This window comes from Pongo abelii, chromosome 2, assembly GCF_028885655.2.
Source record: "Pongo abelii isolate AG06213 chromosome 2, NHGRI_mPonAbe1-v2.0_pri, whole genome shotgun sequence".
Lineage (NCBI taxonomy): Eukaryota > Metazoa > Chordata > Mammalia > Primates > Hominidae > Pongo > Pongo abelii.
Genome location: NC_085928.1, coordinates 83,227,951 through 83,252,500, shown reverse-complemented (window position 1 = coordinate 83,252,500; position 24,550 = coordinate 83,227,951). Strand labels below are relative to the sequence as shown.

The 24,550-nt window shown below is 38.1% G+C and overlaps 1 protein-coding gene across 43 annotated transcripts in view; it reads right to left on the bottom strand.

The window, feature by feature from the left end:
* The window catches only part of FOXP1 (forkhead box P1), a 628,059-nt gene that overhangs the window by 49,313 nt on the left and 554,196 nt on the right, over window positions 1-24,550 (bottom strand). For 36 of the 43 annotated variants that reach the window (XM_063721982.1, XM_063721987.1, XM_054550593.2 and 33 more), the window contains one exon: window positions 9,546-9,650. The exons of the other annotated variants lie outside the window; for them this stretch is intronic. In XM_063721982.1, coding sequence (XP_063578052.1) covers window positions 9,546-9,650 — 105 coding nt within the window. The remainder of the gene's footprint in view (window positions 1-9,545; window positions 9,651-24,550) is intronic. 43 annotated transcript variants of the gene reach the window in all.

Genomic DNA, 24,550 nt, shown 5'->3' with positions numbered 1-24,550 from the left:
TATCCACAAACAATCAAACACAGGAGGAACACGGGGGAAAAAGGCAGCATTATTTCAAATTTGAGCTGAGAGTCGTGATTTGTAAAGGGCTGAACAGGAACTGGAGTTGAAATTTGAAGCAAGGAAATTCTTGTACTAGGCACTGATGGACATTTCTCTGTTGCTCTTGGCTCCGTACAGGTTTTTAGGTCACTGGGTTTTGAACGTTAATGCCAAATGAGAATCTCACTAGTACAGAAACTTGGAAAATGACAACTAACTTAATCTCTCAATTTAAATAAAATAATAATAATTTAAAAAATCTAATGATACTTCACTCAAGAGTCAGAGCTTTTTATGAGACCTGTTGCCAATATTAGTGTCTTGGAATGATCTCATCTTTCATCCTGGCTAAACTCCAACACACAATTTCATTAACCCAGGTACCGCAGGTGATAAAACTCATTTTTCCCTAAAGAGACAGCTAAAAGGTACCAGTTATACATTTATGAAGTACCAGCAATCAAAATTATGGATTTTCTAAAAGGTTTTTAACTACTTTTATTGAAAGGAAAATCGCTGCCTCAGACTTTTGTGACACTATTGCTAATAATAAATTTTACCATTTAGACATGGCCATAATATGGTAGACAGTGTCAATAAAAGTATGGAGCAAAGATGATCCCTGTCTTTTAAGTAATGCCTTCTAATTACATGCCGGAAATGATCACATGAAATACCTAAGCTAACCAGTGGCTCTTAAAATATAACAACACTCAACAATGCATCTACAGTGATAAAGATGTACCGCATGCACATATGCAGTTATATGTAGAATTAATTGCATAAGTAGACATTCAGAAAATTTTCCAATGTTTTCAAAGCCTACAAGAAAAATTTAAATTTAATTTGCATTTCTAACTAAAATCTGTTTGTTGAAAAAAAAAATGCGTTCAAATGTTATTTGCTTCCTTTTGAGCAAAGTGGTGGCACTGGGCCTGTTATCTTTGGCAAACTTGTCTAAATTTTTCTATCTAATAGTCTATATATCACTAGAGGGCACTGTGGTATTTAGGCCACTTTGACCTCTTCGAGTACTAAGAAAGGTCTTGAACTCCTAAGCAATGTCAGAAAGGTTAAAAAAGACATTAAAAAAATTTTTTTTGGTAACACCCTATTTTTATTTTTCTAAAACCAATAAAAAATGCATGATAAGTAGAAAAGTCAAATTCATAAAAATATACAGCTCATTTTGCAATACTCAAAGACTTGTCACCTCAGATCTGATGGGGAAAATTTTCATCCTCATCTTCTTGAGATTTAAATTGTGAGGCTGGAATTTGATTTGCATACATCCACAATTATAGACAGCTATTCCCTCTACATGGCTGAAGTCTCCTGCACTAACTAGAGGTAATTTCACTGCAGAACATTCAGGCGTGCAAGCAGAGAGCCACAAATGGGTTTGAAACAATTTATGATATCCGGCCTCCTTCGACATGTATTAGCATATACCTGGTTTCTTTAACATACACTTTGTTTTTCCAAAACCACAAACATAGTTGCTGGAATTTCATGTGGAAGTGCTTAAGGGGCTGAAAGTTAACACCTTTGTGATCCATGCTGCCTCATGGTGGCTGTTAAACAAAAGCCTCTTTGTCGAGGCTTTCTTGAAATGTTTTCTTAACATGTTCCAAGTAGTTTTAGGCAGGGAACTAAAGTAAACAAGATGTTACCATGATAAAAACACTTGTGAAAACATTACAGAGCACACTTAGTAGTTTCTTTCACATAAAACTCTTCACAGTTTTGAAAAGTAAAATTCACAGAAAAAAATTTTAAAAAGCAAATTACCAATGAAATGTCCTCTACTGTCTACAGCCCTTGACCTTTTGGAAAGGGTCAAAGTTCCATCTCTGGGCATTTTCTTCAACATTTCTCTGTCTTCCATTACAGCACATACACAGTTTATTTTGGCTTTCATAAATTACATACATCTTACTAACAAGCAAGGGAATTTTTGTTTTGTTTTGCATGAAGTTTTTCTCCCTGAGAAATCACCAAAAGAAAAAAAAACTTTTCAAATAGGATACTAAGCAAGGATACAAATGACACTTTTAGTAGATGTTATACAAGTGGTCACCTAAAAGAAAAACTAGGGGAAATGGAAACATTTTCCCCCAAGCACATAAGAGTACCTGGTGTTTGTGAAACTATGGGCCTCCATCTGATTTTACATTCTAAGTTAAAAACAGGGAAATGTGGTCAGGATTTAACCTTCAAATCTACTCCTCATTTTGCCAATGCATTATATGAGCACTAAAAAAAGGGAGGGGGAGGAAAGGGAAGAATTACAAATCCACGTTTTTACTAGTAAAGATTGTGTCTTTCACCTGGTTTGAAAAGAAGAAAAAAGAAAGGACTCAAGTGGGGAGAAGACGGAAGAACGCCGATGAGCTTCACCTCTCTGGATGATACGGGACTTGTTTTTGTTTATCTGTTATTGGAGGATGCCAAGCAATGCAGGGCTGGACGATTTCATTAGAGTTAGCAGGAGCACCTGCTGCTATCAGTTAGCGCTAACAAATGCAACAGTCACATGATAACTCATGGTTGATAGATTAAAAAAAAATCAACACTACTGCAAGTTGTTTTCAGAAGAAACAGGGAAATAAATGCGTACAATAGACTGGGTATCTGCTGATTCTGATAAAGCGTCCCTCTGTTGGCAGTGAGGGAAAGACAACAGGATGGTTATTTGTACAGTATTTATCTTTGAAATCAAGGGCCCTGTGGTATACCTCACCTTGGGAACAAACGCTGCAGAATGATCACAGAAAAGTGTCAAATCTCTGGTTTTGATTTACCAACAGTTATGATATTTCTTCCTCAGGAGGGAAAAAAAAATATGCTTCAGTTTCAGACCTGTGAGTCCCCCCCACCTCTCTTTTTTATGAACCCCTCTCTCTGTTAACAGTGGCACAGTATTGACAGATGGGATTTTTATCCTGAAGAACCAAGCTTGGCCTCTGTAACAGTTACAGCTTATTAATCTGGAGCTGCAGAAGACCAGAAAGCTGTTACCTGGCAAAGTCACTTCCTCTCCCTCAGTCTGAACCCTAAAAACTGGGTGGAAGAACCCAAGATCAAGGAAGTACAGAAACCATGGTTGGTCAATGAAATCATGGAGGTGGGGGGCATGACACACGTGGATATCTCCCCTCAAATATGACTAACTTGAGGGTTCTGTGAATCCAAGCTAACGTAACCCTGGATAGCTATGTCCGGGGCCACAAAAGCATTCCTCAGCTAAAAATATGTTGGTGACACCAAAAATGGTACAGCAAACTGTGGTCCAAGGGACACAGCCATACTCGTTCCTTGTTCCTTACGCATGGTCAACGGTTGCTTTTGTACCCCAATGGCAGAGCTGAGTCGAGTTGCAGTGACAGAGACTGTACAGCCTGCAATGCTGAAAATATTTCCTGTCTGCCCCTTTATGGAAAAAATCTGCCATGCCCTCCCCCTCTCTGTGTGGGACTTTTTACCAGAGGTTTCTGATTAAAACATTCTATTACAGAACAATTTCTTCTGATATATCAAAGCTTTGCATAGTCACAACTCCTTTTCCTAGATAGAAGGTTGGAAATTTTTGGATATTTAAAATTACCCATCCTTGAAAAATACATATATCTAAGTAGGTTAAGAAGTTTTAATGCTTTTAAAGAGTGCCTAGTATGGGCTAGGCAGTTTATATGATGTACTTTTTATTTACTCATTCATTTATTTAATTTTTAGAGACAAGGTTTTGCTTTGCTACCCAGGCTACAGTACAGTGGCATGATCATAGCTCACTGCGGCCTCAAACTTCTGGGCTCAAGTGAGCCTCCCACCTTAGCTTCCCAATTAGCTAAGACTATGGTCTCATGCCACAACACCCAGCTGAATTTTTTTTTTTTTTTTTTGGCAGAGATAGGGTCTTGCTATGTTGACCTGGCTGGTCTCAAACTCTTGGCCTCAAGAAATCCTTCCACCTTAGCCTCCCAATGCATTGGGATTACAGGGGTAAGCCACCTGTGTCTTGCCTGGTGTACCTTTTAATTCTAACAACCGTAAAAAGTGGTTAACATCCCAAATCACATGTGCTGATACTGAGGCTCAGATGACATGTGGCTAGTTCAAAGAACATATTAATAGTGTCCTCACTACCCAGTCAGCCTTTCTCCAAAACTTTCTTTATGTCCATTGCCAAGCAGAAAGCAAACTGTCAATAAAAAGTGCTGCCTCTAACCAGGCTGTATAATGCAGCAGTTAAGAATAAGTCTTCTGAAGCCAGACTGCCTGGGTTTGGACCTTGACTCCATCTCTTATTAGCTGTGTGACCTTGGGTAAATCATTTAACCTCTCTGGGCATTAGTTTCCTTAACTGTATGCTGGGAATACTACTACAATACTAGCATAAACTGTTTGTGAGGATTAAATGAGTTAATATATGTGAAGCATTTTGGGACTATGCCTGTTTTAAGGTTCAGTACTATTTAATTATAAACTATTATTAAGGGAGTGTAAAATCAAGGGAATAGAAAATAGGTGAAAAAAAAATCTATGAAGTAACACTTAAATCAAGATCAAAGCAATGCTACCTTTATTAAGTAAGAATACCAAGGAGAATTCGAGCAACACTGCTATCAATTTGCCTAAACCATAAGAAATCCCTTCTAAAAAGAGAGAGACAACTGAAGGGAAGCGTAGACTAGAGAATTTTTGGTCCACTGAAGCAAATGAAGATGCTTTCAGGATCTACAAATCCAGCAATCTGAGCAAAGTATTTGATGCATCACTCTCTGATGACAATGACCCCCCCCCCCCCAGTGACATCATTCAAAGAAGCCAGGTGGTTTTTATTTGAACCACAGAAGTTTGCTAGCTTCTTTCAGTTCGGTTCAATGGAAAACAAAGTTGGTTTCATCAAAGCCGATTTGATTTCCCTTTAGACTGAACAGAGAAGTGGGAGATGTGAATCTACAAGAAGACTAACTTATTTTCCACTGCACTAGGCAAGATCCTGATACCTGAAGACAACTCTGAATTTCCAAGAGTCAAAATCATGTTGTAGAGGAAAACTGAAATCCTGAATTTGTTACATATGACCAGTCAATGCGTAACTCAGGAAAGCATCTAGGGGAGTTTCTTCTTACTCAGCATTTGCTCTCCTTTGCTACTTTACAATATTCATTTTTACATTCTTGAACCAACTCTCTCATCCCTAGCCCCCATGTGGTTCACGTGGGGTGAACATCTCCCTCTGTTCTGGAGGCGGCATGTAATGCAAGCCTGGGCACGTCATGGTGATTGGCTCAAAGCTAGAACACATGACTCAATCTGGGCCAATGACAGTCTGCCTATGGCTTTTTCTGGGGCTACAGGGAAAGACGTACTCTGTGGGATTAATAAACCTCTCCTCTTCAGTTCCACTTGGAAAGAGCCCCCAAATGAAGACAACACAGAAAAACAGAGCTAATGGACAATCAATACTCCAACAGCCTTCGTTAAATATCAGGATCTAGCCATGCTTGAAGCCAGCTGTACCACTGGACTTCCTAGCAATAGGGGCCAATTATCATCCCTCATTTATTTATTTATTTTTTTTGCTTCAGCCAATTTAAGTTGGGTTTCTGTAACTTACAAACAAAAGTCGTCTTACAAATATAAGTCAATAAATAAGTACCAGGAAATAACCAAGCAACAGTTGCAGGTTGATAGTGGGCATTCCAATTCCACTGAGCAAACAGGAACTGAGAACATGTCGTGTCATGTGCAAAACCACAATAAATAATTGATAGGTGGTTTCCTACACAAGTGCCAGACTTCTAATATCTTTAGAAGAGAAATGGGCTCTTTTATAGGAATTGAGTCTAGGCCCCAATTCTAATTATCTTTATTTTCTTTAATATGAAAACTATTCTCTCTCCTTTTTGGGATAATCTTCTAATAAATATAACCTAATTGTCAGCTCACATAACAAATGAACCTATGATTTGAGGATTTTTTTAGGGTAGGCATACGTTAGCCATTAACAAAATGTTTAAAATGGGTCTAGAAACTGTCATTTCCCTTTCTGACTCTAAAACTGATATATGTCCCTGAGCTTATGGATAGCAATTTTATAGTTCTAGAGACTTTATAACAATAAATCATATTTACAGATGTTTATCGGCCATTCTATAGATGGAAGAAATCGGTACCAAGATATTTATCAAACCTAGCACTGGTGTAGAAGAAAAAAATCAGAATTTAAAAGTGGCTCTGCCAAGTTCTTTTTCTCTCATTATATAAATATGATTAGGCAAATGATCAGGAAAGAACAAAACTAAGATTCTATAGTGAGTGATTTCTAAACAAAACAAAACCCAATATCACGAATCTGAATAATAATAATTGTAAAGAGTTGTTGCTTAATTTAAAATAAAGCATTGCTGATCTTGATTGTTCATATTTAGAAGCAATTTTGGACATCCCTTTTTAAATATTTTTAAGTACTTAAGTTTTCAATGACTACATAATGCTCTCAGAGTATAATACTGAGGCAAGAAAGCTATGAAATAGATTCACAGGCTTCCATTCATTAACCAAAAATTTATATTCACCAAAACTACTTGCAGGTAACACTAGATATATCTCTAAGGATGGCTTTATTACAATATTTGTATCAGGTCCATAAAGATAGACACAGAGACTGTTCTAACAATATAAAGACCATGCAAAACTGGAGACCTGCACATAAATCAGCTCACCTCTGTTTCCCTGGGGCTTGAATGACAGAGAAAAGCTAGGAGATGGTCCCCAACACCCAATTTGTAAACCATCAGGCACCCAGATGTACACATGGGCATATGTTATAGTTATACATGTGCATATGTTATAGGTATACATGTGCATATGTTTGATTACATGTCTATAATATCACGTAACATTATATTCAATTCATAGGTTAATGATTCAATGATATTATGAATATATTTATATGATACAAAAATGCAGAGCAGTTTGGTCTAAACTTTATTTTTAACTGACAAGGTAACACAAGTAAGGAATAGCATAGAAGCACTTCACTTCAGCTATGAGACTAATATTATTTCCTTATAGAGATGCTTTATAGGTGTTATAGCTTCAAATGGGCCAACCCAGGTCTTAGTCATACTTTAACAGTAGAAATTGCTACTCCACTTTCCCTATAAGGACAAGAACCTGAACAAAAGTCAATACCAATATAGAAAGTTAAGAATCAAATTGGTAGCTTTCCTCAGCATCTGCTTTCTACATTTATAAAGTCAATCGTATAACAAAGAATGGGTCCAATCACCAAGCTGCAATTGGCCAGTAATTGTCACCAATTTTATAAAAATAAAGTGCATATGCAATTGCTTCAAAGAGAATAAAATACCCAGGAATCCAACTTGCAAGGGAAGTGAAGGACCTCTTCAAGGAGAACTACAAACCACTGCTCAACGAAATAAAAGAGGATACAAACAAATGGAAGAACATTCCATGCTCATGGATAGGAACAATCAGTATCGTGAAAATGGCCACACTGCCCAAGGTAATTTATAGATTCAATGCCATCCCCATCAAGCTACCAATGACATTCTCCACAGAATTGGAAAAAACTACTTTAAAGTTCATATGGAACCAAAAAAGAGCCCACATTGCCAAGATAATCCTAAGCAAAAAGGACGTAGCTGGAGGCATCAAGCTACCTGACTTCAAACTACACCACAAGGCTACAGTAACCAAAACAGCATGGTACTGGTACTAAAACAGAGATATAGACCAATGGTACAGAACAGAGCCCTCAGAAATAATACCACACATCTACAACCACCTGATCTTTGACAAACCTGACAAAAACAAGAAATGGGGAAAGGATTCCGTATTTAATAAATGGTGCTGGGAAACTGGCTAGCCATATGTAGAAAGCTGAAAGTGGATCCCTTCCCTACACCTTATACAAAAATTAATTCAAGATGGATTAAAGACTTACATGTTAGACCTAAAAACCATAAAATCCCTAGAAAAAGAAAACCTAGGCAATACCATTCAGGGCATAGGCATGGGCAAGGACTTCATGACTAAAACACCAAAAGCAATGGCAACAAAAGCCAAAATTGACAAATGGAATCTAATTAAAAAGCTTCTGCACAGCAAAAGAAACTACCATCAGAGTGATCAGGCAACCTACAGAATGGGAGAAAATTTTTGCAATCTACTCATCTGACAAAGGGCTAATATCTACAAAGAACTTAAATTTACAAGAAAAAAATCAAACAACCCCATCAAAAAGCAGGCAAAAGATATGAACAGACACTTCTCAAAAGAAGACATTTATGCAGCCAACAGACACATGAAAAAATGCTCATCATCACTGGCCATCAGAGAAACGCAAATCAAAACCGCAATGAGATACCATCTCACACCAGTTAGAATGGCGATCATTAAAAAGTCAGGAAACAACAGGTGCTGGAGAGGATGTGGAGAAATAGGAACACTTTTACAGTGCTGGTGGGAGTGTAAACTAGTTCAACTATTGTGGAAGAAAGTGTGGCGATTCCTCAAGGATCTAGAACTAGAAATACCATTTGACCCAGCCATCCCATTACTGGGTACATACCCAAAGGTTTATAAGTCATGCTGCTATAAAGACACATGCACACGTATGTTTATTGTGGCACTATTCACAATAGTAATACTTGGAACCAACCCAAATGTCCACCAATGATAGACTGGATTACGAAAATGTGGCACATATACACCATGGAATACTATGCAGCCATAAAAAAGGATGAGTTCATGTCCTCTGTAGGGACACAGATGAAGCTCGAAACCATAATTCTGAGCAAACTATCGCAAGGACAGAAAACCACACACCGCCATGTTCTCACACATAGGTGGGAATTGAACAATGAGAACACTTGGACACAGGGTGGGGAACATCACATATCGGGGCCTGTCGTGGGGTGGGGGGAGGGGGGAAGGACAGCATTAGGAGATATACCTAATGTAAATGAGGAATTAATGGGTGCAGCACACCAACATGGCACATGTATACATATGTAACAAACCTGCACGTTGTACACATGTACCCTTGAACTTAAAGTATAATTTAAAAAAAAAAAAGATGAACACCTCCAACAACAACAACAACAAAAATATAGTGTATATGTCATTGATTTAATATGTAAGGACATGAATAAAAGTAAACGCTAAAAAACTGCAAGTTTAATACTGGAATCTTTTTTTTTTTAATCCTTGTCACTCTGAAAAATGGGTAAATATGGGCTCTTACTAAGACTTACGCCTTTGAATGTAAGTCTTTTTCCCATTGTAGTACAACCTTCAATAGATTTTGTAACTATTCCTATGGCAGTGCGCTAGACCTTGTGATTTAGAGTCCACTCTCAAAGGGGTGAGGTGAAACTCTCCATCAAAAAGGCATTTTATGAGCAAAGCACGAACGGTGGGACGTGTTGGCTATGTAAAAGAAGAAAACAAAACAAAATCATTCTTACTTTAGAAATGATTGGAAATCTTCGCACACTGCTTCACAGCCTGGCCACTTGCATACACCATGTCCATAGAGAGGATGGCTATGGGGGTGCTCCTCATGGGACAAACTGAAAGAAAACACACAGAAGACCAGAGAATGAATTTGCTGCCAAGAACCATTCCACCACACGAGGATAAAAAAGGCAGGAGGAGCCCACATGGCCAAATGTGGACAAGACAAATCTGTGATTTCCCCCATCCCATGTAATTGACTAATTAATTCTGCATTGTTTCCTAAAAGCAAGAGTTAAATTGTACCTAAATGTATTTAGTCAAATGTTAGAAATGTACATCTATGTATGAAAAAGTGTTTGACAGGCTTTTGTTAGATGCAAAGCTCTTTACTCAGACTGCGAAGGAGTCTTTAAAAAGCTAGAACTTATTTAATCTACATAATGAAAATTATAAAATCTGTACTTGATTTTGAGATTCTCTTGCTACATCTACAAGGAATATTATCCATTTTCTCCTCTTCCCTTCCCCCAGAAACTGCTTTCATATAATCACATATTTTTTCCCAAGTTAATTTTATCCAGCAAAGAAGAGTACAATTAAATAACTTAGAATAATACCAAAATAATTTAGGAAGACAAATGTATCCAAGCAGATGATTAGTTTTTTTTAAAAAAAGCTAATAATGGCAAGAAGATTATATTCCTAAAATTCCTAACACCAAGAGTGAGAGAAAATTTGGCATGAACACGAAGGGGTTAATCCTCCAGTGGGGTTCCAATCAATACGTAATGATTTGGCCACACAGATCCAAGTCATGGGATGCTTTGATCCGCACCATGTGGTGCTCGGGGAAGAGTATCTGTTGCACTCGCCGATGAACCATATTCTCAAATATTTTCTCTATTATATTTCTGCATCCAGACTTCTTTCAGACAAATTATTTTTACAGTTGTTTCCATAACCTTAAATTCCATCAGATAGAAATGTAAAACTAACATTGAGAGTTCTGTTTCGTACTCAAGTGCATTCCCTTCCCGGGAAGGGCTATTTTGCAAGTTACTCGACTGTCTCTGCCTGACTTCGAACTTCAAGCACAATGAATGATGATTACAAGAACACACACACACACACACACACGCATGCATACACACAAGAGGCCTGTATTTCATTTCATATTGCCATCAGGATGTATATTCATGTATTTTATCAATTTACATTCATAGAGCATATGTACACAAATGCCACTTGTCCCTGACTTATAACACAACCCACAGTAAGTGTATTATGAACACAAACCAAGGAGCATAAAAAGTAAACACAAAGACACACAGAACTACACCTGATCAAAGATCATTACATCTCCCTATGACTTTTGAATAATTTTGCTGGAAATCTAATATAATTTAAAGATAATGACAAGCTATTTTGCCCTACCACAGAAAATAGGTCTTAGAATTAAAAAAAAAAAGAAAGAAAAGAAAAAGAAAAAAAGGTAGAAAAATAACTTGTAAAAATACAGAAAGGTGCCCCTCATACAAGAAAGGAATAAAACAAGGGAACTCAAGTAGCTATAGTGAGATTTATGAAGCCAAACAATAAAAGGATATTCTCTAAGCAGTTAACAGGGTAAAACTGCATTGGACTTCAGGAAAGAATTACTACCTATTTGTGTTCATCTTCAGATCTGTGAATGAATAAAATAGCTATGCAAAAACAGAATTTTAAAAATTTACTAACAGTATTACAAATGAAAGAATACTTCAACAGTAGTAGAATTCTCAGATATTCTAAGAGGGAAGAAAATCATTTAAAAAGAAAACTTTTAATCCACAGCTTAAAAAGAAAAGAAAAATATTCCAACTTTAATAATCATTTCCTTTGGCAATTTTATTAAGATTTAACTATTCTTAGAACTTTAAAAGAGTAATATATTGTTGTTGTAGAAAACTTGAAAATCCTGAAAAGAAAAAAAAAACCTACCTTCAAATACATACGCACTTGATAAGGCACGAATATTTATATCACTCTTTTACATTTAACATAATTTTGTAAATACTTTCTCATGTTCTCAACTCATCTTCAAGAACCTTATTTACTGGGTAATAGTCCATCACGTATCATCTTAACTCTAGTTATATGCCAAAATTTAACCATTCCTCTATTTTGGACATTGAGTTTCTCTTCATGTTTGTTATATTTGTAGATAATGTTAGAAATAAAATTTACCAGCTTAAACATCCCAATATTATCACAACTGACTGCTACCAGAAGATATATTCAGAGAAATAGAATCACTCAATTAATGAGTACCAAAATTTTAACACTGTGAATATTCTATCAAGTTGATCTTGAAAAATGCTACATGCCGAGTACATTCTTAAGACAGTATACATATTTTGTGTGATTTTTTTCAATTTGGAAACCAGGAACCTGAACTAGTTAGGATGAAAAATTAATATTACTAGTTAAGAACTGTAAATGGTTAAACAGCTGTGCTTCCTGGGTTAAGCTGGGGGTGTTCTGAAAATAATAATACAAGACAAAATAATATGCATTCACTAGCAGGGTTTTGGACTCGAAATGTGGAGAATTTAACACGATGTTTGCTGTTCCCCTTCCTGTTTTTAGTTAACTGACTTGTGAAGGATCCAAGATCTGAATAAAACTATTCACATCTAAGAATTTACTTTTAGTTCAACTTGTTATCACTACTTCGAAGGACAGATAACGACTCACTAGGGCCTTAGAAGGCAACCAGTTATACCTGAAGTCTAAAGAAACTCATACTCGTCACACACCGGTACAATTACACATTCAGAAGACCGCTTGTGAATTTGTCTCTTAGTTAAAAAAAGTCTTTATTATGAAAAGATTACATGCTCTTGTTTTCACAAGTTCACATATTAAACTGCAGTGGTTCCCGAAGGAAGTGCACCCCTACACCCCAACCTAGGCATCATTTACCATTCGGGTTTATACTGCATTTCTAACAATTATTTTTAAAAATGGAAACATACTGTACACACTGTTGTCATTTGCTTTTCATATTTAATATATAACTGGATACTTTCAAATACACAATTGTCTGAAATAAAGTGTTTGGCTTTGGAAGGAGAGAGAACAAGCTGGCAGAGGTGCCTTGATAGCATCTTTTTGGAAAGATACCTAAGAAACTGGAACAACTGTTGCCTCTGGGGAGGGGCACAGGGAGCCAGGAGTAGCAGGGAAACTCAGTTTTCACCATACTTTTTATATCTTTTGAAGTTTTAATTTTGCACATTGTAGGAACTGTTGCTGTGCAATTGTTAATTTTCTTGCACACATATGTGTGTTGGCATATATGTATGTAGTAGAAAAAGAATCAAGTGCCATGCAGGACTTGATTTCCAGTCTGCTGTGTGCTCTAACAGTGGTACAATGAATACCACACACCCGCTGCATGTGTGGCTGGGTCTCGCTTCTAGCTTTGCAGTCGTTCTGTATGAAGCATCATTGGACAACACCAGCTGCACCTCTGAATGGGAGCTTTTCTGTTTTCTCAAAAAAGTGGAACAAGCATTTATATTCTTACTGCCTTTTGGGTCGTGCCAAAAAAGACAAGAAGGGAAATAAAAATGAGGAAAATAATGTTTTCATCTTGAATTAATTTAGAGCTACATTTACAGGATGAAACATGGTGGGAAAAGGATGATTTGGGCATCTGATGGTAAAATAAAGCAGTGAGCTTAATCATTTAGATAAATTATTCAAGGGTAAACTCACCAATGTGTAAAGTATCATTTCTGAAAAGCTGCCAGGGTCGGTGATGAAAATAGATACATTTTGTTTTTAAAAGATTTAAACATGTTTGTCAAAATTAGATTTCTAAAACTTTAGGGTCAATTGTTTAATAAGGTGTATTTTACCACAAACTCTCAGGTTGAATATTCCTGGGGCAGGGATCACTTTTTTTCAGCTCCCTATACTCAGTACCTCCAACAGAACATGGGTTTGAGTTCGGGGGCGGTGGCTCAAGCCTGTAATTCCAGCACTTTGGGAGGCCGCAGTGTGTGGATCATTTAAGGTGAGGAGTTTGAGACCTGCCTGGCCAACATGGTGAAACCCTGTCTCTACTAAAAAATACCAAAATCAGTCAGGCGTGGTGGTGGGCACCTGTAATCCCAGCTACTCAGGAGTCTGAGGCAGGAGAATTGCTTGAATCTGGGAGGCAAAGGTTGCAGTGAGCCCAACTGCACCACTGCACTCCAGCCTGGGCAACAGATGACAGAGCGAGACATGGTGTCCCAAAAAACAAAACAAAACAAAACAAAAAAAACATGGGCTTGATAAATGTTAGGTGGATTTATGAATGAACAGACAGTAAATATATTGTTCTATTTCATTTCTGTGTGGCTATACACTCAACTGGTGTTTGCCATTTTAAAAAAAGTCTTGTAGGTAAAGACCAGAATTATGCAAAGCTACATGAGAAACTATCGTTATGACACTTTCTATTATTTAATTTTATTCTGAATATATAAAACACAGATAGTATGCATTTGAGAAAAGCCAGTTAATTTAAATTTCTCTTGATAATCCTTGATATGTAAAAATTAAATATAATTTTAACACAAAAATAGTGATAGCATTTCAGATTAGAAAGAACCAACTTGCATGAAAAGTATAATTACATATAAATATGTAATAATTTCTGACATTAAATGATACCAAATCCAGTATATATTCAGTAGGATATAAGGGTGTCATTTTCAATGACAGTTAAGTAGGATATTTTGTTCTATTTATTTTTTTCTGCATCAAAGTATACCACCCAAGGTCTTCACTTCAACACTGACCTTAGTTTTTGAGACAATTTTATATAATGGTTATGGTTCCTTATGACATTTCATGGTTACATTCCCAAGGTCGCTACTTAACCAAAGCTTCAAACTGGAATTATTAAATCCACCTGCTAAATAAGGACAACTTCTCAACTCTGCTGTCTGCAGTCTTTAGTGATCCTTATACTGTTAGTCCTGTAAGCTAATTTCCCCTGTGGTAACTAAGAGGGAAGAATTTCTGAAGGAGATGAAGCGAAGAGTGACCTTGCTACCTGCCAAGCCATTTCCTGCCAACTGAAATGCCAGTTTTCCCTTCACCTGAAGGCAGATTCCAAGCTTTTCCCGTGCACTGACCCAAGTTCTCAGCTGTCTTTTATGTATCCCCTTGATTTTTCTTCCCTTTTCCAAATCTGCCCCTTTCCAAATTTGCCTTTGTTTTCCTCCTCTCCAAATTTCCAATTCATCTGCAGCAAAAGGCTACACACATCTGTGCCCATTACGGTTTATGCCTCCCCACAAACACCAAAAAAAGGAAATCCTGCCTAAATTATAAACTGTATTTTATTTCACTGGCATGTTATTTGATAAATTAAATTATAGAAGACTATGTTGGTTGTTCTCCACTCACTCAAAATTGTGGAAATACATTTTTCAAGTTTTAGTGAGTTATAGTTTACACATCATACAATTCACTCATTTAAAGTGCATAATTCAATATTCACGGAGTTGTATAACCATCATCACCAACTAATTTTGGAACATTTTTATCATCCCTCAAAAGAAATCCTGTACCCATTAGCAGTCATTCCCCATTTCCTCCCAACTCCCAGCCCTTGCCAATCTCTAATCTTTCTCTCTAGAGGTGTGTCTATTTTGGACATTTCACATCAAGGGAATCATACAGTATATGTTCTTTTATGCCTGGCTTCTTTCACTTCCCATAATCCTTGGAGTTTCATTCGTTTACACTGTAGCATTTACTAGTACTTTATTCCTTTTTGTAGCTGAATAGTATTCCATTGTACATACATAGCACATTTATCCATTCATCTGTTGATGAACATTTGGGCTACTTCCACATTTTGGCTATTGTGAGTAGTGCTGGTATGAACATGTACGTACATGTACTCTAAGTATCTGTTTTCAATTTTACGGGACATCTACCTAAAAGTTGAATTGCTGGGTCCTATGGTAACTCTACGGTTGACATTTGGAGGAACTTTGAGACCACTTTCCAAAGCACTTTATATTCTCACCAGCACTGTGTGAGGGTTCTAATTTCTCCATGTCCTTGCCAATACTTGTTACATATCTTTATTTCAGCCATCCTCGCAGCTAGGAAATGGTACCTTATTGTGCTTTTGATTGAATTTCCCTAATGATTAATGAGGCTGCACATACTTTCATGTGCTTACTGCTATGTGTGTATCTTCTATAGCAAAATGTCTATTACGAGCCTTTGCCTATTTTTTAATTGGGCTGTTTTTTTTGCAAATATTTACTCCTGTTTTGTGGGTTGTCTTTTTACTTTCTTTACACTGTGCTTTAGAGCACAAACATTTTGAATTCTGATGAGGTCCAATTTATCTATTTTTTCTTTGGCTCCTTCTGTTTTTGGTGTTACATCTCAGAAACCATTGCCTAAACGCAAGGTAACAAAGAGTTACTTCTAGCTTTGCTTCCAAGAACTTTATAGCTTTAGCTTTCACATTTAAGCCTATGGTCTGTTTTAAGTTAATTTTTGCATATGATATGAGTCAGGGGTCCAAGTTCATTTTTTTAAATGTTGTCCCAGCACCATTTGATAAAAACACTACTCTATCCCCAATGAATGGTTTGATACTTTTGTCAAAATGAACGTAAATGTAAGTGTTGGCATTTTTTAAATTTCACTTTTCTTAGATTTCTTTTTCCCCAACATACTGCTCATGTTTTCAAAAGAATTTATAGTTAAAATTATATAACAACTTTTGAAATTACATTAAGCTATAAAATAACTTTTGAGGTTTGACGGGTAGGGGGAGAGATAGGTTTTTAATAAAAATAAAACCATAGCGGCTGAACTTTTTGAAGAATAAGTGCCTAAGGGCAACTTTGTTTCCCAGATCCTGTTGATCCTTTGTGTACTGAAAAACCTTTGCAGAATGTGCTATGTGGCTTTCTCTGCTTAACATGTAAATGGAGTGTAACTGTTCCTTTTACTGAGGGCCAGCGCTATTTCTCTATAGGAATGGTTGGGAGCACAGTGTCGGGAGGCCTCATTTGTCATGATAGCTCTGCTTGTAACCAGGAATCCTGCAAGTCCTTTCACTGCTCTGCCCTCCAATTCCCTCATGTGAAAACTGAAGAGAATCACACAAGAGCTCCTCCCAGTGGTAAAACCTCCACCAAACTTCCACCAAGGATATGCAGATGGCATAGGGAATAGGCACCAATGGCACATCCTGGTACTGACAAGATGAATAAGGAGTAGGTGCTGAATGGATATCCGTTAAAGGAGTGAATGAAGCCCCTCAGCAAGGAGTATCGGTGTCTTCATCACGGCTGTGGAGCAGGGGGCTGGTTGCTATTCCCCTCTCACTCATCCCTGACCCATTGCAAATACACAAACCAAAAAGCACTATACATCCCCTTTCCCACCTCCTTTGACTTAAAAGCTGTTCTGCCTCCCTCCCTTCCCCCACTGGCCACCCTCTTCATTCCCACCATTTAGGACTTTCATTCATCTAGCCAACATTTATGGAACTCCGACCCTGAGACAGGCACCGAGCATACTCATCAGTAAGGCCGTTTTGTTAACAAAAGACTTCCATGTCTCTTTGTCTGTTATCCTTCCAAATTATTTGGTCTCATGTCCACGTGCACATCTTTATGTCAACCTAACAACACTGTAAGCCACAGAATCCTCCTTTTTCAGGTCCATCCCAGCCTGTGATTTTTGTCTGCACGGTAAGAGACTGCTTATTCCCAGCCAAAACATTACATTAAATCAGACACCTTGGGTTTCTAGAAAGCTGTTCTCTTCATACACAATTTTAGCTCTATCTACTAATAAAGAGTGTCTTAAGCTACACTTATGCTACAATGGCAGGCATCAATGGAAGCCACTACTATTTTAAAGCTTTTACATTTATTTGCTGATTCTTCAACGACAGCTTATCCAAAATGATCCTACTTTCTCTTTTCTCTCTTCACTTTTTAGTTCTTATTACATTTCCCTGCCTGTGACTTTGTTATCATAGCTTACTTTCAATGAGACTGTACCAAACCGTATCATGTACTTCTTAGGTTTGAAGATGGGAATATGAATTTGATCTGAGAATATTCTAGTGATGAGGTCCTACCTGAAAATATAATCAGACTTCTGATTTGAAATTACTAAATTTACAAAAACTAATTGCTATCAAATATTTGTGAAATATTTGATCATTAACTCGAATGAAACATGCTCAGTCACACAAAATGATACCAAACTAGACGAGCTGGCCTTGAAACTTGATCGCAACGACCTTTTCTAAGAAGAGCAAGGTAGATTCACAATCTCAAAGAGATGATTCCTTAAATACTTAGCACCATTTTCCACTTTACAGTTTATTCTTCTGGCGTTTTTCATACTGTTGTATATCCCCTCGAAATCAGCTGGAAGTCCAATCACAGTCTCTTGCAGAAAATAGAACGACAGGTAAAGTTTCTCCACGTTCCATACTGTAGCATCAAGGGGAAAAGGTCTTATACCTGCCCAAAGATGAGCAGATGAGACGTGGGAACAGGAGAAACGACGATGCAAGCGCCGCATGCGTTTCCCTGGCAGCTTTGTAAAAATGACCTTTCTCCTTCAACTGTCACTGAAAACACTTTGAGAAAGCAGATGGGCTTCTTATTTCACACCGAAGAGTTGGGAGACAACTTAGACACTGCATTTCTAGCACACTGCCTTAATTTTCACTTCTCACTCACTGCAGAAAAACACCACCCTACATGTTTATTAATCAGTTTTCCAAAAGTAAGTGGACAATGGGTCCTGTAATCCTCCCACAAAGAGAAGGGTGTTTTATTAAAGCCTATTAAAGGGCCTACCCTAGAGTGAATAAGGATGGAGTTCTCTACAAACTGTAACAAACACACATGCTTCTCTCTTTCTCTCTCACGCAGGGAATCCTTGACTCTCCTTCCCCAGAACGCTCATCATCTCAATTTTCTGCTGCTTTTCAAATCATGTTTAATTAGAGGATTTCACATTCCCTTGTGATATGATATTCATGAGTAAAACTTGCAATTGGAGTGACTGTGAATTAGTCTATTAAGTGCCAGATTTGTGCTTTTAAACAATGATGGAGATTATTGTTATTATCTGCTCTCAATATTGTGCTCTGAGATGTGAGGACTACCTTAACTAACTTTACATCTGAAATACAAGCTATTAACCATTTATGTCCAGAGTTGGTTTTTGTTCCTCCCTTCTTTCTTGATTTGCAAATTATGCTGGGAGAAATAAGAGAGTTATTTTTCTATAGTGGTCCTCAGGGCATGGCCCACTAGTGGTGTGCTGGGTGGGTTTGCATGGTATACCCTTACTTCCATAGTTCTGGACTTATATTCATCTGCGTTGGTTAAAGTTTTTATGAGTACATCAGAAACATGATTTCTCAGTAGTTACTTTTTACACAACCTATTTAAACGAGCCAATTCATGAACAATATTAAGTAGATAGTAGTAATAAGTATATGTAGACAAGCCAAAAATGGAGAATGGCAGGAGAATGACTCAAAGAATGTTGACTGGGCCCTAAGAGACTGTAAGAACTGTGTCTGGGGAAAAGGGCATACAACCTTCCTTTCCCATTGCTATTCCTAGAGTAGTGCTTCTTGAACTTTATTACAGATATAAATCCGATTCGGTGGTTCTGGGTGGTGGGGTGGCGCATGACTATGCATGTGGAGGAAGCCCCCAGAGCTGCTGGGCCATGGACCATAACTTGAGTACCAAGGATCTTGGGTGTTCCCTGATCTGTATCTGACCTAAAAATGTCTATGCTTAAAGAAATAGTCACAAGGATGCCCTCTTTATAACAAGAGGGATGGACATAGATAAATATGTTAAGGGGGTGGCACTGGGCAACCTCACCAAGTAATAGTTGCAAACTCACAGAAATGCTTGCTGCTCAAAGTTATTTAAAAATTAATGCAAGGCTGTATTTCTTTTTTGTATTTTAAAAATAACAAAACAGGTAAGGCTGAAGGAAGTTAGCACAGGGAAAAGGTCACTTTCTGTTTCTGTTTAACAAACACCAATTTTACATCAGCACAGATCTGTTGGGTGATATGGTCAGTGATTAATGTTTACCAGATACTACACTGATCAAGAATATCCCAGAGTAAACTACTGAATCAATGAGTCTGAAAACTTCACAGTCCCCAAACTCTAGGTCTGCTTTAAGTATCTTCTAAGCCTGGTTCACATCCCTGAGGATGTATGTGAGGAAAAGCAGAGTCACAAATCAACTTTTTAGGAAGGTTAAGTGACAGTCTTGAATTTTTCTAAGAAATTAGGGTATACCAGGAAGGCAGGGTTTCCATGCACTTGGCACAGTACCATATTCAGTCAAGGTCCCTTCCCTCGGAAAAACGAGAAAAACCTATGAAAACATCCCAACTCGTGATATGAACACACTCAATGGGGTCCCACAATGTCAAATGGAGCAAGAAAGCATACTTTGAAGGTTTGCAGATGTATCTTACTTTGTAATGGACCAAAATATATCTACTGTCTCCAACTTCTGATTTCACAGGTATCATTTCTTAGAATGAAGCTCATTTTATTTAAGAAATGACTTGATTTAAAGAAAATACAAATAATCACATAAGCAGATAGGGCAAACCTCACAACAATGGGACGCATATTCAAAAGACTCAAGTGGAAAAGCAAAAGCTCATAAAGTAGTCCTTGAGGATCCAGTCTGTTGCTGGGTTAACTTCGCAGGTTGACACTGACAAAGTAGCAAGTCTCTGAAGACGTACTTTAATTTGAATTTTCACAGGGGATGGCAGAGCCTCACGGTCGTTCTGGACTTAGGGGTCAAAGACCCACAAAGGCCCCAACAGCACAGTGTAGTGTGTCTGATGCTTTTAGGACTAGAGCTTCTTCCTCCAGATTTAAGGGCATCTCATTTGTAAGCTATCTATGTGACTAGCAACTGGCTGCTTTACCAATGGTAAGAACCTGAGGCTAGGTGCCACGAAAGGCAGTAAGTCTGGCAGTTATTTTCATCACTAACCATGTCACCAATCTCCCCTATCTCCCCCCTTTCCAGCCACACTGGGCAAAATGTGCCATCTTGATTCCCAGATGCCAGGAGTATTTATGTGGCATAGCAGGAGAATGGAGCAGAGAATCAGAGCTGTAGTACCTGAGGCTGGTTGGTGTGCTTGGATCACAGTGCAATCGCAAACAGAGCAGGTGATGACAAGCACAAAATGCCTGTATTTGCAAGGTGATGAGTGAAGGAATAAATAAAGGAAAAGAACAAGAAGAGGCAGAGGTCCATCTTTTGTTTCTGACACCAGTAAGGGCTATTCTGAGTTGGTAACTAAAAGTTTACCACTGGCAGTATTAACACTGGGATCTTGTTAAGAAAACAGTATGCTTTCCAAAAAGTGGTGTGAGCAACTGTGTCAATACAGACATAGGGATCACTAATCCAAAAGCTATTAACACCATTAGGCAGGCATTCTCATTATGTCAATGCAAGTGTGTTTGCACTGGTGAGTCACAAGGTCTATGTGGAACCTTGTCCATACGTTAGAGGAACCAATGACACCCAAAAAAACCAACGACCATAAACAAAGTTCCAATATTAATTCTTATTTTCTTCCCCTCCCCAGTACTCTATGGAAGTCAGCAAAAGATTTCTAAGAGTTACATCATACTTCAAAAGTAGAAGAACCATACACAAGGGCCAGACCAGAAAGCAGGAGACGAAGGGACAAGTTAGCCAAAGATACAAAATGCCTCAAAACTGTCAGGCACTTGCTTATGTGTTTCCTTAGAATTATTCCCTACTTTATGTAATTACATTTATTTCTCTATAGCCCAAGATGCCTCATTAACATTCACTGGGTTAAATTCTTCTCTACATTTAATTCAGCAGATTTCATTAAACACCTACTTTGTGATAATCATGTTGGATTCTTCGATCAGTCTCCAAAACTGGGATGCATATGACCTACGTCATATATTTAAGATTTGATATTACATATATGAGTCATAATATTAAGATTTCCGTATACACATCTTAATATTAGAACTTGAAAATGTATATATACATTTCTCACCCTCTTAGCCACTAATTTTTATAACATAAGTAATATATATTAGAAACATGTATATAATTAATAAACATACTTAGTAGGGGTACATATTCAACATTTTTATACTGATGGGTAAAAAATCAAGTTTGGTGGTCACTGGCATTGACTGCAACTATAAGTAAGTTCTCACACTCGGAAAGAGTTCTGCCCAATTCTCTAGTTGGGGAAGACAGTGATAACTGAACAGATGGCTGGAACATAAAGTACTGTAACATTCGATCTGGGCCTTAACGTATCAGGAGGAGCTCAGGTGATGAAAGGAATAGAGTGAGAGCAGAGAACCGAAGCACACACACAAAAATCTAGGAAGACAAAACCAGAGCCCTTACGAATGAAATTAAGGCCAAAAATTGAAATTTTTTTTTTAAATTTTGCTCCAAAAAATAGCTTATATTGGGCCACAGTCTTGAGAATTTTTCTCTCTGAAATGTTGAGTCTTGGCACTGAAACCTGGATTTTCCTAAGTAATGGTAATCCAGATCACTTATCCGTCACTTTGAACTTTAGTAGAATGCCACACCATAAGGATACCAGGTGGGGATGTTGTAGGGCAGTGGTTCTCAGAGTACGAGTCTGGAACTTGTAAAAGATGCAAATATGGGCCCCCCCCCCCAATTTACTGAATCAGAAACACTAAGGGTGGGGCCCAGTAGTCGGGTACTTTAGCCATTCCCCCAGGGGCATTCTGAGGCAAGCTAAAGATTGAGATGTACCTGTAGCAGAAACTTAAATTTTCTCATGGTTTGGAGCAGCTACAGGTATTGACAACAGCTAACCAGGTTCTCTTACAGCAGTGCTCCCCAACCTTTTTGGCACCAGGGACTGGTTTCACGGAAGACAATTTTTCCAGGAACTGGGGGGCAGCGGATGGTTTTGGGATGATTCAAGAACATAATATTTATCATGCTTTATTTCTATTATTATTACATTGTAACATATAATGAAATAATTTTACAACTCACCATAATGTAGAATCAGTTGGGAGCCCTGAGCTTATTTTCCTATAGACAGTCCCATGTGAGGGTAATGGGAGACAGTGACAGATCATCAGGCATTAGATTCTCATAAGGAGCACACAACCTAGATTCCTTGCATGTGCGGTTCACAATAGAATTCACGCTCCTGTGAGAATCTAATGCCTTGCTGATCTGATAGGAGGCAAAGCTCAGGTGGTAATGTGAGCGACGGGGAGCAGCTGTAAATACAGATGGAACTTCACTCACTCACGTGCCTCACCTCCTGCCGTGTGCCCTAATTCCTAACAGACCATAGACCAGTACCAGTCTGTGAACTGGGGTTTGGGGACCCCTGTCTTACAGCACCTGTGGCGAAAGAGTGGCAAGTATAGAAGTACTCTTAATGGGTTCTTGACTTTTGACATCTCATTAGTTCACTTTCTTCTGAACATTTCATGTAGTCTCTGCAATACAATTTAGTGCCTGCTATATGCCAGGCTGGCTTGTGCTGGGTGATGGGGACGTGGCAATGGACAAGAGAGTTAAAACCTTTCCTTTACAGCATTCATTGTGTTAGAAAATCTCATGTGAGGCAGATGTAGGGGGAACATACACACACTATGATGTTCCACTAGTGCTCGTTTTTATTTTTTATTTTTTTGAGACAGAGTCTTGCTCTGTCACCCAGGCTGGAGTGCAGTGGTGTGATCTCGGCTCACTGCAACCTCTACCTCCCAGGTTCAAGTGATTCTCGTGCCTCAGTCTCCTGAGTAGCTGGGATTATAGGCATGCACCATCATGCTCAGCTAATTTTTATATTTTTTGTAGAGACAGGGTCTCACTATATTGCCCAGGCTGGTCTTAAACTCCTGGCCTCAAGTGATCCACCCGCCTCGGCCTCCCAAAGTGTTGGGATTGTAGGCATCAGCCACCACACCTGGCCCATTTTTAACAAGTCATGCCCTGTGTCACGTTTTGTATAAACTTCTATCACCATAGTTATTAAGAATATACTGACTTTCAAGTGTCTGTTTCTATGTTTCTTTTTCTGATTAGCCATGAGCTCCTGAAGGGGAAGAACTACACTGTGGTCATCTTTTAATTCTCAGAATCTACAGAGTTATTATATAATAAATGTTCAATACATGTGGTATGAATGAATAAATAGCTTTAATAATATAATTAACAATAAGTTAATATTTATTGAGGACCTACTATGTGCTCAGCAACTAAAACATATATTAACTCATTTAATCCTTACAATTTGATCTAAGACGAGGTAAGGGCTGGTAGCATACCCGATTCAGGGGTGGGAAACTGAGGCACACCAAGCTCAAGTAACTTAAGTAGAGCAGCCTGCATTCTTCAGTCCAGTCTTTGAAGTTAAACTGGGTTAACTGGGTTAAACCCTTCTCTACCTTTAATTCAGCAGATTTTATTAAACACCTACTTTGTGATAATCATCTTGGGTTCCGATAGGAGGCTAAACACCACCAAACAGCACAGTGGCCTGACATGAAACCGGTATGGTCCATAACACAGCCAAATATCTTCTATGTCTGTCTCTGCCTCAGGGCCTTTGCTTCTGATGTGCCCTTAGATTGGAGGGGGTCTTCCCTTTCTTATTCACGTTTGTTCCAGGGTCACCTACAGGCTTTGCCAGACCAACTTACCCCAACAGTAACCTCAGCCCCACAAATAATACTTACTCCCTTTCCTACTTTTTCTGTTTCCAGAACTTAACCGTTCTTGTGTAAATGATTTGTTTGTCCTATTTCCCTTCTACTGCAGTGCCAGCTGCCTGAGGACAGGCTGTGGAGCTCATAGCTACATTCCCACACTAGGACCACACCTGGCTTGTGGTTAGAGC